Source organism: Hibiscus syriacus, unplaced genomic scaffold, assembly GCF_006381635.1.
Source record: "Hibiscus syriacus cultivar Baekdansim isolate YM2019G1 unplaced genomic scaffold, ASM638163v2 tig00000132_pilon, whole genome shotgun sequence".
Taxonomy (NCBI): Eukaryota; Viridiplantae; Streptophyta; class Magnoliopsida; order Malvales; family Malvaceae; genus Hibiscus; species Hibiscus syriacus.
This window is the reverse complement of record NW_024061764.1, coordinates 269785-284192: the sequence shown is the minus strand read 5'-3', so window position 1 is coordinate 284192 and position 14408 is coordinate 269785. Positions and strand designations below refer to the sequence as shown.

At 31.4% G+C, this 14408-nt stretch overlaps 1 protein-coding gene across 1 annotated transcript; it reads left to right on the top strand.

Moving 5' to 3' along the window:
• Positions 1–1893: 1893 nt before the first annotated feature.
• LOC120121394 (protein FD-like) lies at positions 1894–13722 on the top strand. The gene is made up of 4 exons (XM_039140780.1): positions 1894–2016; positions 12713–13369; positions 13482–13559; positions 13654–13722. The coding sequence occupies exons 1-4, from the start codon at positions 1894–1896 to the stop codon at positions 13720–13722; spliced, it is 927 nt and encodes a 308-aa protein (XP_038996711.1).
• Positions 13723–14408: the final 686 nt, after the last annotated feature.

Here is a 14408-nt window from a genome sequence, read left to right as displayed (position 1 = left end):
TGGTCCGTGACGTACAGGTTGTTTCACTGTCGTCAAGGTAAATTATATAAATGGTCACTGAACTTTTCAGGTGTTTGCATTTAGGTCCCTCAACTTTTAAAATATGCAACACAATCATCAATTACATTCTAAACCCCAAATTCCAAAATACTTCAATTACATTATGTTGAGTTAATCGATCGATGGAATCGACCAAGAGGGGGTGAATTGGCAATTAAAATTTTGGTGGAAGCTTTTGCAGAAAATTAAAAGTAATTGCACAACGATTTAGAGTGGTTTGACTTTCTTAACCAAAGTCTACGTCCACTACCTTAGCTATCCACACTAAGGATTTTCCAACAAATTCACTAATTTGTTCTTTCTTTTTAGGACAAAGAGTAACCTTACAATTCCCTTAAGAATTATACCCCAATTCTTGAGCACACTCTTTTTCAAAGAGAAATACACAAATTTGCAAACTTACAAGGAAATCCTCACAAGGTAAGATGTTTGCACAATTCTAGAACAAGAAAAGAACACTAAAAAATAATTACAAATGAGCACAAATGGTGTTCTTGAAAGAAAAATGAATATTGAAAGGAAAATTGGCTTGAATTGTACAAACTTGGTGTTTGATGCTTTCTTTCTTGTTTCTCTATGATTTCTTATTGATCAAAGGCTTCAGAACTTGTTTAAATACTCCCTCAATTGATTCTGAACGTTAGGGATGATTAGTGGAGTCAATGGAGCCGTTTAAGTGTGAAAACAATTAATAAAACAGCTTGGAGCGTGGGGGTATCGATACCTTTCATAGAGTATCGGTACCTGTAGTGTAAAATTCAAATATTTCGACCGTTATTTACCTTAGGGTATCGATACCATATGAGGGGTATCGATACCATTGCATGGAGATATCATACATATGGGGGTATCGGTACCATTCGAGCATTATGTTATTTCTCGGAACCAAAGTGTTCACAGGGGTATCGGTACCCTATAGGGGGTATTGATAACATACTAAATAATTCTTATTTTTGGCTCTAATATGGCTTGAAATACTTTGTAAAAATTATTTCAAAAATATTTTAAGATTGAAACTTAATTTTACACTTGAGTAAGGATTGAAATAGACTTTCAAAAACTTGGAGTAATAATTTTCATATTCGAATAATTAAAAATCTTAAAAATGATTAACCACTTAATTTGTTATATCGAAACATCAAAACGTTTTCAACAATCTCCCCATTTTTTATATAACAAAACATTTTAGTAATTTTAAGATTTTCTAATTTGAAAATAATTTTGGAAATCAAGTTTGAAAAATTTGAAAAATTACTCCCTCTTTTTGTTAAATCAAAAAGATGACTTAAAAAGGTTTAGAAAACAAGATTTTTCCAATTGATTAAATAAAGCTTAAGTTGCTAAGATCAAAATCAAGAGAAAGATTATCCATTAGTTCTATAATCAATATTCATAAACAAATGTGCAATCGAAATTGGTCATATATTCTAAATGATGCAAAAAAAAGACTTTTAAGATCAATATTCAAAAAACATATTCAAACTAACAATTACTATCCCAAACATCAAAATATCCAAAATAAATTCAAACCATTCAAAGCAAATTTAAACATACACAAAAGCATCTAAATGTTTTAACAATGAAAGTTCTAAGTTGATCCAAAACAAAAACCAAGCAAGGTCTACTCGTCCATAGAAGGATCAGGAGGGGGAGAAAATCGTGGTTGTATCTCAAGAGTAAGAGCATCCATACGAGCAAGCATTTCCCTTTGAAACTCCATCTGTTGAGCTTCCAAAGTGTCTAAGCGACGATTAACCGCTTCGTTGTTTGCAGTTTAATGGGAATCGATGGAAGCAAACCGTGAATCAAATGTCTCTAAAAACGAACGATAATATGGAGGCACTTGATCCTCTTGTTGTGCTGATTCTTTGGGCTGCTCCGGCTCGTTGTCGGCTTCGTCAATATCTTGCATTAGTTGTTGAAGCTCTGGATCGTCGTCCGCTCCCGGTGGAGCTCGTGAAGAACTAGCTCCCGAAGTATCCTCAGAGGATCGAACCTATTCATCGGTTTCTTTATCCTTTATCCATCCCGATCTCGTTAAGGAAAGAAGATTAATTTTGTTTTTGAGAGGGATGACTACATCAAGTTGTACCCTAAGCTCGACTTTCTTAAACAAGTTACTCAGTAGACAACCGTAAGCTAGACTTAGACAAGTTTTCTTATTAGGAACGAGATTCACGGTGTCAACGAGAACATAAAATATGATATGAGGAAGATTAATTTTCATATTATTATGGATACAATGTATCCACCATAAATCTAAGGCTCTAAGAGTGGAGTATTTTCCTCCGGATGGTCTAAACCACCAAGAGATCATAAGATGAAAAAAATCGATCATGATGATGTAAGATACTCGCACTCGATCTAACCTTGTAACAAGAACCTACGATTTGTTTTTCATCACATAATCCATTATCATCTAAGCCAAAAGCATGTGGTATATACTGAGAATCAATGTGAATGAATTAACTTAGAAGATAGGACTGGATCCCTATGGTTTCGGTTTGTTCTCGATTTTGAACGCAAACGGCATTGGAATAGAAATTTCGAACGAGTTGTTGGTAAACAATTGGTTCGAGTTGATAGAATTTATCAAATTTCCAATCTAATCGGGTAGGTAGATATCTAAAGTTCATATCTATCATAGCTTGAAGGGACGGGATACGTTCTTCGCGAATTTTATATGACTCAAAGTAATGAGAATACCTATAGTAGAGATCTTGCCTACGTCCAGGTTCATTATAGCACGAATTACCTATAGTCATAAGGGAATCAGGAATTTGAGGAGGAATTTGAGGAATTGGATTTGGAGGTGGGTTTTGAGGTCGGTTTTATCGACTAGAAGATGATCTAGGTCGTTTGTGAGACATGACTTATGAAATCGGAATAGAATGGATAACCTATAATTTTTGAAAAACACATGTATGCAATTATATCAATATATTCCATAACTTAAATGAGTCTTCAATATTTCAAGGTTCTCTAAAAAAATCCTAATGGGCAAAGTTTTGAAAACTAATTTGAAAATAGCATTTGAAAATCATAATACGTATGATTTTCATGAAAACAACATAATTGAATCAAAAACATCAATTAAACCCATGATTTTCGGAAATAATAAAAAGTTTTAGATTTCGAAATTTTTGAATTTTTTTTGAAAAATATTGTGTTTTTGATGAAATTAGTTGTAGAATCTAGTTTATAAATAACATATGATCAATTCCAGATAATTATTTCAACCTAGAACTAATCTAAACTAGTCCTAAGCTCAAAATATGATAAAATAGAGGTTTTTGGAAAAATACTTTAAAAATTTTGGATTGAGTGGAATTTGATGTTGTTTGCACAAATTAATGATTGAGGCAGGATTGGGAGTTGATATGCAATTGAATTCCGACTAAAATTTGATGTTTTGAAGTAATGTAGTGATTTAGGGAGAAAAAGATAGAGCACGGTGGTAAAACTAGAGAGGAGAGGGTTTGAAAGAATGAGGTATTTGGAGAGTTTTTAACAGACCCCGTATAGGGTATCGGTACTATCATGGGGGTATCGATACCCATTCAAGGATGGTATCGATACCTATTACAGGGGTATCGATACCTATTCAAAGGGGGAATCGATACCAGTCTTAGGGGTGTCGATACTCTATGCACAAAAATGTCAAAAATTCGTTTTAAACACTCAAAATGTTAAATAAATTAGCTCTAGTGGTATTGACAACTCATATATTGAAAATTAATCATGTTTAATTAATCAAATTAGTCATTAAGCTACATTTGAACATAAATTTAATTTACACCAAAGAACATAAACTCCCCCTAACTAATAGCAAAGAATGCAATAAAAAATTATTATTATAAGCATCTTTCATTTATTCTTAAAAGTGCTAAAAATTATTTTAAACACTAAGTGAAGATAGGTCAGTTAAACCTAATTCTCTACTAAGTGTCCAAAATCTTTCTTTGTCTAAAGGTTTTGTAAAGATATTTGCTAATTGGTGCAAAGTATCAACAAATTCTAGAACTACATCTTCTTTAGCGACATGGTCTCTAATGAAGTGATGCCTTATTTCAATGTGCTTAGTTCTAGAGTGTTGGATGGGATTTTTAGTGAGACAAATAGCACTAGTATTGTCACACTTGATAGGAATGGTACCTATTTCAATTCCATAATCAAAAAGTTGTTGTTTCATCCATAAGACTTGTGCACAACAACTACCAGCTGAAATGTATTCTGCTTCAGTGGTAGATAATGCAACACAATTTTGTTTCTTTGAAAACCAAGAAATCAGCATATTTTCAAGGAATTGGCAAGTACTAGAGGTGCTTTTCCTATCTAATTTGCATCCTCCATAATCCGCATCAGAAAAGGCATGCAAGCTAAAGCTAGAGTCTCTAGGATACCAAAGTCCTAAACTAGAAGTGTCCTTAAGGTATCTAAAGATTCTCTTAACAGCTAGTAAATGTGATCCCTTAGGGCATGATTGAAATCTAGGACATAAGCAAACACTAAACATAATGTCCGGTCTACTTGCAGTTAGATAAAGCAAAGAGCCAATCATTGACCTATATAATTTAACATCCACACATTTACCTCCTTCATCTATGTCAAGCTTTGTTGATGAGCTCATTGGAGTGTCATGAGGTTTCCCATTTTCCAGTCCAAACTTCTTGAGCATGTCTTTGACGTACTTAGCTTGATTGATGAAGATGCCATCTTTTCTTTGCTTGATTTGGAGTCCCAAGAAAAATGAGAGCCCCCCATCATGCTCATCTCGAATTCACTTTGCATTAGCTTAGAAAATTCTTGGCAAAGAACATCATTAGTAGAAACAAATATTATATCATCAACATAAATTTGAACTACTAATAAATCTTTACCTTTATGCTTTAAAAACAATGTAGTGTCAACCTTCCCTTTTGAAAAACCTTTTTCGATTAAAAAATTTGACAATCTTTCATACCAAGCTCTAGGAGCTTGTTTTAAACCATAAAGCACTTTTGTCAATTTAAGAACATGATTTGGAAATTTTAAATCTTCAAAACCTTAAGGTTGTTCCACATACACTTCTTCTTTTATAAAACCATTTAAAAATGCACTTTTAACATCCATTTGATATAATTTAAATTCATGAAAACATGCAAATGCTAATAACATTCTAATTGCTTCCATCCTAGCTATGGGAGCGTATGTTTCATCATAGTCTAAACCCTCTTCTTGAGTATACCCTTGAGCAACAAGTCTAGCCTTGTTTCTCACTATATTACCACTCTCATCAAGCTTATTTCTAAATACCCATCTAGTACCTACAATAGACTTATTACTAGGCCTTTCAACTAATGTCCATACTTTACTCCTCTCAAATTGATTTAACTCTTCTTGCATAGCCATAATTCAATGTTCATCATTTAATGGTTCTTTAATATTCTTAGGCTCTATGCATGAGATAAATGCAACATAATTGCAAATATTTCTAAGAGAGGATCGAGTTGTTACCCCTTTGGATGGATCACCTATAATCTCACCATCCTTGACATAGTTTTACTCTCTTGGATAAGATACTTCCCTTTATTCAATGGTTGGATTCTCGAGAGGATTATGAATTTCCTCATCTTTCGTTTCTTCCTTTGATGATGGTTTATCAACGTCATATCTAACGTCATTTGTATTTATAATACCTACATCATCATTCAAACAAGAATCCTTCCTCGGAAGGAAATTATCATCGAAAACAACATGTATAGACTCTTCTACAACTAAAGTTCTTTTATTAAATACTCGATAAGCTTTAGAATTTAAGGAATAATTTAGAAAAATTCCTTCATCACTTTTAGCATCAAATTTGCCAAGATTGTCTTTACCGTTGTTTAAAACAAAACATTTACATCCAAAAGGATGAAAATAGATAATGTTAGGCTTTTTATTTTTAAAAAGTTCATATGGAGTTTTCTTCAAAATAGGCCTAATCATTACTCGATTAATAATATCACAAGCGGTATTTGTGGCTTCCGCCCAAAAATATTTTGGCAAATTGTTTTCACAAAGCATGGTTCTAGCCATTTCTTCTAAAGTTCGATTTTTTCTCTCAACAACTCCATTTTGTTGAGGGGTTCTAGGTGCTGAAATATTATGGCTAATACCATTTGAATTACAAAAGTCAGTAAATCTAAGATTTTCAAATTCAGTTCCATGATCACTCCTAACACTAGTTATAAAGTAACCTTTTTCGTTTTGGATTACTTTTGAAATATGATGAATTTTTCTAATGCTTCATATTTAGTACTTAAGAATAGAACCCAAGTATATCTAGAATAGTCATCTACCAAAACAAATACATATTGTTTTCCACCCAAGCTAGTAGTTCTAGATGGCCCAAAAAGATCTAAGTGGATCAATTGTAATACTCTACTAGTTGATACATCATTAATGGATTTAAAAGAAACTCGCTTTTATTTTCCTTTAGTACAAGCATCACAAATTTTATTATTATCAAATTTTAGTTTAGGCAACCCTCTTACTAAGTCTCCTTGAATTAGCCGTTGCAAAATACTCATACTAGCATGTCCTAGTCTCCTATGCCATAACCAACTATCATGCTCATCCTTAGCAACTAGTCATAAATTAGTCATATCTATAGAATCTAAATGCACCATGTAAATATTTCCTATTCTATGACCAACAAGCATAATCCTATTAGATGTAATGTCAATGACTTTACAACCATTAGTTTCAAACATGACATTGAATCCCTTATCACATAATTGACTAATACTTAAGTGATTATGTTTTAATCCATTCACATATAAAACATTTTTAATTTGTATGGAAGAGGTATTACCTATGTTACCTATACCTTCGATGTGACCTTTTGAATTATCACCAAAAGTCACTTCTACTCCATTTTTGGCGTTAAGCTCTATGAACCGACTTTTGTCCCTGTCATGTGTCTTGAGCATCCACTATCAAGGTACCATGATTTTGAATTTATTTCCCGTGCCTTGTAGTAATGCTCCTTTTCCTACAAACATAGATTAATTTCTAATTTTTGGTACCCAAATTCTTTTGGGTCCATATTCATTAGTTTTCAAAATCCTAGTCCCCTTAGGTATCCATTTGTGTAGGATATCCTTATCTTTAATAGTAACGAGTCCTTTAGGAACCCATATACTTCTAACGATTTTTCCATTAGAGGTTCTTCGGGGACCTCTATGATTGTAGTTTTTAAAACTTTTTTTAACAAAGTTGGATTTTTAATTTTCTCCAATTTCAAAACGTTTTGTTCCAACTTTATAAAAAGAAGCTTTAAGATCATCAATTCTCTTTTGATGATCATCATTGACCTTTGAAAGTAAATTTTGCAAATCCGAACACTTCCTTGGAAGTCATGAATCTCTTGAGTTCCTTCAAGAGCTTGACCATCTCTTCTTCTTGTTCATCATAATCTTCACCCACCTCATCACTTGAATCTTGATAGCTTTCATTGGTGGATTTGAAGGCAATGCCTAGATCCTCATTCTTCTTCTCCTTCTTCTTCTTTTTCTTGTTTTTCTTCTCTTCTCTTTCTTCATCTTCCTTCATCATCATCTCATGAGTGAGAAGGGAACCAATTAGCTCGTCGAGAGTGAGAGACTTTAAGTTTCTTGCTTCGATAATGGTCGTCTTCTTCGATTGCCACTCCTTTGGAAGATAGTAGATCATCTTCCTCACAAGCTTTTCATTTGGGATTACTTCTCCATATCCCTTGAGACCGTTGACAATCACAGAAAATCTATCCGTCATAGCTTTGATGTCTTCATCGGGTTTCATCTTGAAGTTTTAGTAGCTATGGTTGAGAAGACTTTTCTTTGATTTCCTCACTTCGTCGGTTCCTTCATGAGTGACTTGGAGCTTATCCCAAATCTCTTTGGCACTGGAACAAGATAAGATTCTTTCATATTCATTTGGGCCTAAAGCACATAATAGAATATGTATAGCCTTAGAATTAAGCTGGAAATATTTTTGCTCTTCTCTACTCCAATCGTTGTACTTACCGGGTGGAGAGGAGTAACTGTCCATGATTGAGTTCCAAGCTCCTAGATTGTAGGATTGAATAAAGTACATCATCTTATTCTTCCAATGTGCATAATTTGCTCCATTGAAGAAGGGTGACTTGTTGACCGGTTGTGAATCCATAATAGGATATTCTTCAAGATAATAAGCACCTGAGGAAAATGTCATTTCTTTGTCGATTGCATCGGGAATTGGTAGAGCTTCTTCGATGATCGTCTCAAGGTGGTTAAACCTTCTTAATGAGTTAGGCTTTGATACCAATTGTTGAGTTAATCGATCGATGGAATTGGCCAAGAGGGGGGTGAATTGGCAATTAAAAATTTGGTGGAAGCTTTTGTAGAAAATTAAAAGTAATTGCACAGCGATTTAGAGTGGTTTGACTTTCTCAACCAAAGACTACGTCCACTACCTTAGCTATCCACACTAAGGATTTTCCAACAAATTCACTAATTTGTTCTTTCTTTTAAGGACAAAGAGTAACCTTACAATTCCCTCAAGAATTATACCCCAATTCTTGAGCACACTCTTTTTCAAAGAGAAATACACAAATTTACAAACTTACAAGGAAATCCTCACAAGGTAAGATGTTTGCACAATTCTAGAACAAGAAAAGAACACTAAAAAATAATTACAAATGAGCACAAATGGTGTTCTTGAAAAAAAAATGAATATTGAAAGGAAAATTGGCTTGAATTGCACAAACTTGGTATTTGATGCTTTCTTTCTTGTTTCTCTATGATTTATTATTGATCAAAGGCTTCAGAACTTGTTTAAATACTCTCTCAATTGATTCTGAACGTTGGGGATGATTAGTGGAGTCAATGGAGCCGTTTAAGTATGAAAACAATTAATAAAACAGTTTGGAGCGTAGGGGGTATCGGTACTCCTTCATAGGGTATCGGTACCTGTAGTGTAAAATTTAAATATTTCGACCGTTATATGTCTTAGGGTATCGATACCATATGAGGGGTATCGATACCATTTCATGGGGGTATCGATACCTATGGGGGGTATCGATACCATTCGAGCATTCTGTTATTTCTCGGAACCAAAGTGTTCACAAGGGTATCGGTACCCTATAGGGGGTATCGATACCATACTAAATAATTCTTATTTTTGGCTCTAATATGGCTCGAAATACTTTGTAAAAACTGTTTCAAAAATATTTTAAGATTGAAACTTAATTTTACACTTGAGTAAGGATTGAAATAGACTTTCGAAAACTTAGAGTAATAATTTTCATATTCAAATAATTAAAAATCTTAAAAATGATTAACCATTTAATTTGTTATATCAAAACATCAAAATGTTTTCAACACATTCTAAACCTCAAATTCCAAAATACTTCAATTACATGCCCAACCCCAAATTCATAATCCATTCTCAAAATCTACCATAACAAATTGAACTTAAAGCAACAACCCTAAACTCTCAAAACATAACCCTAAATACTAAATTTCCCCACCAATTAACTCAACATAATCAACAACAATTAGTTCATTTTGGGTCTATAACAATAAGTGATTATGTTGGGTTTAAGATTTAAAAGTTAGATTTAACCAACTATAAGTGAACAGTACTCAATTCGGTTCGAAAAAATTATTTTTCGACTTGAATTGATTCAAAAAATTTGATACAAATTGACTTTGAGTTGTAATTTCATAAACTCAACTTAAAAAAATTTCAAGTTAAAATCGAGTTGTAAAATACAACTCGAATATCTCAAAATTTTTAGTAATTAGTGGATTAATTTTTAAGTTTGAGCCAAGTCTCTTGACTCTATATGATATATGTATACCACATATGAAAAAATATGAAGAAATATATGTATTGTATATGATCAAATAATATTATAGTATTATAAATATTTATAATTAAATTTAAACAGAAACTCGAAAATTCAATTCAAGTCGACTTGATTTAAATTTTATAAACTCAAATCGAAAAAATTTCGAGGCAACTATTTTATAAATTAAATTGAATTAGAATCAAATAATATTATAATATGATAATATTTATAATTAAAATTTAAACAGAAACTCAAAAATTCAATTCAACTTGATTTAAATTTTATAAAATCAATTGAAAAAATTTCAAGTTAACTATTTTATAAACTAAATTGAATTAGAATCAAATAATATTATAATATGATAATATTTATAATTAAATTTAAACAGAAACTCAAAAATTCAATTCAACTTGATTTAAATTTTATAAACTCAATCGAAAAAATTTCAAGTTAACTATTTTAAACTGAATTGAGTATTTAGGTCTAACATAACCTTAAACCCTAAACCCTAAATAATCACTTATTGTTCACTTATTGTTGGTTAAATTTTTTCAAAATGGTTATGTTTTGAGGGTTTAGGGTTACTGCTTTAAGTTTAGTTTGTTATGATAGGTTTTGAGAATGAATTATGAATTTGTGGTTGGGTATGTAATTGAAGTATTTTGGAATTTTAGGTTTAGAATGTAACTGAAGTATTTTAGAATTTAGGGTTTAGAATGTAATTAATAATTATGTTGTAAGTTTTAAAAGTTGGGGGACCTAAATGCAAGCTCTTGAAAAGTTCAGTGACATTTATATAATTTACCCTAACGGTAGTGAAACGTTCGTTACGTCGGGACCATATTGTAAACGAACTAAATGTTTGGTGATTGTATTGCAAGTTTTAAAAGTTAGGAAAACTAATTGCAAGTATTTAAAAAATTCAGTGACCATTTTTATACTTTACCCTAAAAATAAATTTAGTTGATGCTTCCAAGTATGAAAATTCAGTCAAATGTCAAAATCAGCATCAACGCCAGTGTCTTTTATTATAATTTTTTCTGAAAATAAAAATTTTCAAGTTAGGAAATAAATGAGTTAAAGATTGAAAAAAAAAGATTTATATGTACTATCAGTTGTGCATGTGATGACAACAAATTGTGGTCACGCTCGCACGTACAGATATAGTAAAGATACCTTAGTACTAGGTCAGACCTTTTCCACAATATCTTAGTACTAGGTCAGACCTTTTCCACACAGACAAAATAATACACATAAAAGAAAAGATACATCTGTCGAATCAAAGGCTTTTTTAATATTAATTCTCAGGTCTCTTAAATTTCACATTCATTCAACCAAGGACGGAATTAGCTTGAGGGATGAATTTTTTTTTAAAAAAAATTCAATTTTAAAAAGATAAAACATATTATTAATTAAAAATATAAAAAATATATAGAATATATATTAATTTGAAATTTTCAGAAGTCTCTATCCATCTCACTTCAAAAGATCCTTACATTTAACTGAAACTTTTGGTTTTGGAAATCAGATTTGAGCTATTGGATTCCAACTTGATTGTTTGAACTAAATCAAATCAATGGATTGGATTAACCCTTTAGGTGAAAAAGGGGTTGATCCAAGACATCGTGGATGTCTAAGCATATATTATTTTCCCATCTCAAATTATTTACATATAACATTAACCCTCTAAGGGAAAAAAGCTCATTTGTTTTGTTTTTTATTCAAGTTGCTCATATATAAATATACTAGTATATATATGAGTTACACTCTATTATAATTTCATGTATTATACCTAACAATTTATTTCAGTATATATGTTTGAAAATATTAATATACTAGTATATATATTAGTTACAGTCTATTAAAAATATTGTAATTTTATATAAATTTTTAGATTTCGTTTTATTTAAAAATTTATTTAATCAGAGTTGGACATGCGTCATTTTAGTAATAAAAAACCATTAACATTATTTTAAAATTTTCTTATTTACTCACTTTTCAAAATGTACATAGACTAAACTATATATATATATATATTAGAAAAATATTAATTTATTCAATTTTAAAATTACAAGGACTTAAAAAATATTTAAACTAAATATTTATATTTTTAAATATTCTTTTGAATGCTATAAGAAAGTAAAAAAAAACGACGCCTATTGGATCAGGTAGTGATTGAACTAGTAGAGGAAGCTTGATTTCTCCGGCCAAAATTTATATTTATTTAGGTAAAAAATTTAAAATTTCTTTCTTTGTTTCTTGCATCGCTACTCTTCTATTTTTCTAATATATTTTCTCATCTACAATAACGTATTAGTCTTGACTAATCGTCAACCGTTAATTTTTTTTCATTACCTTTTTTATAATGTGAATTATATTCTTTTAATTAATTTTATTCTTGGTCAAATTTTATGTTGACTTATCCATATTATAGATTCTTGAATTTAATATTGATAGACATTCAAGATCACTAAATATTTGTCACGATTGAGTTATGATAATATCAAAAAATTTCACCGTCAATAATTGTGTTTATTTATATATATTATTTGTCCAAATTATTTGATTACATTTTTAATTCTTTATTTGTGTAATTTTTTAATAACTAATTTGTATACTTTAAAAATGTTAAGATAAACATAATTAACTTATATTTTTATATATTATTTATGTATTTTTCAGAAATTTATTCTTTATTTAATAAAATTAACAGCTTAGTTAAAAGAAAACTATATATGATTGAAAAACGGTACACAAGTATGCCTTAAAAGGCTCAGACCATAGGGCAGGCCGGTAGACGTGTCATCTCTTCAGTCTGATTTTCTCATCTCCACATTCTCCGCTCTTTCAATCTCACCAGGTATAAACAACACTAATAGCACCTCATGGGGTCTCTCTACTTCACCTTCTAAATCTTCCTTTTTCCTGCGTACGACACATCACCGTCTCCGATTAGCCATAAGATCCATGGAGGAAGTGTGGAAAGATATTACTCTCCCCTCACTTAAAGACCGCCCTGCTGTCTCCACCACACCCAACAATCCTAACTTTCCCGACATCATCCTTCTAGACCATTTTGCTAGACCCATCAATAATAAACAAACTCCAACCCTAGGAACATTACATGTCTCCAATGACATTTCTCTTTCTCAAGGATCCGCGATTTTAGGCTCCCGACCACCCACTCCCGCCACAATTTTGACCTTGAATTCCTGCTCGGACTTGCGGTACGTCGACATCGGTGGCCCTTTGAGGTCCAGCCCAACACTCAACGCTCCTACCGGTTTTGCTGCAGCTCCATCTTTTGGTTCTTCTCACAACACTAGTGTTCATGGGTTTGATTCTTCGCCAGTTTTCCCTACTTTTGGCAGAAAAAGGGCTCCAGAAATTAATGAAAAATCCAACGATATGAGGCATAAGCGAATGATGAAGAACAGAGAGTCAGCTGCTCGGTCAAGAGCCAGAAAACAGGTGTGAATATCTATTTGACTCTTTTAATCCCACACATTACTATGCTCGGATGTATGTATTATACTTTTTGATGACATGCTTTGTGAGTTCCTTTGATGTTTGAGTATCCAAGGCTTACACAACCGAGTTGGAGCTTGAAGTTGCTCATTTAAAGGAAGAAAATGCTAAGCTTAAAAGGCAGCAAGAGAAGGTGATGTATTAATAAATGTAGAGGCAATTCTAACTCAGCAGATATCCAGTTGGATGATACTATAGTGGGATGGGTTTGGATTCTTGTTTTGCAGTCGTTGTCAGCTCCAGATCAGCCGCCAAAAAAGACTACCCTAAGTAGAACTTTAACAGCTCCTTTTTGAGGAGAGCAGTGGAACTAAGAAGGCAGCCATTTTCCTTTAAGTTTATCAAAGAATGACTTTTCAGTAATTTTAGGATCCGAAGCTGCCAAGCCAATTGAGCCGATTGTGGGTGTTTTGTTGTTCCTTTTTTAATCATATTTAACAATATCCTCTCGAATCCATCCTCTTTGTCTTTTTGCACTTTATGTTTGCTTTCTCTGCGACCAATGAGGTTGAAAAAGGCATTTAGGGGATTTGGTTTTAAAGATTACTTTTCGGAATAATATTATTAAAATGTAAGATTATAGTGTTTAGTTGAAGGAATATAAGATTATTTAGATGTATATTTTACTAAATTATCCTTGTGATATATTTTTTTAAAGTTAAACTTTAATATTAATTTATAAATATTTGAATGAAAATTCATAAAAGTATTTTAATCGTTATATTATATAGCTTTTAAGGAGAAATTACATTTAATATATAATTAATATAATTAGTGTATTAAATTTATATTTTTAAATAATGTTCATAAGTATCATATTATTTATATAAAATATAATATAATATAAAAATAATATTATGGTAGTAAATTATTATTTTAAATAATTACATTTTTCATCCCATAAAATTATAAATAGTAAAATATTGAATATTAAAAATATAAAATATTTTAAATTCTCAAAATTATTAATATTTTAGTAAAT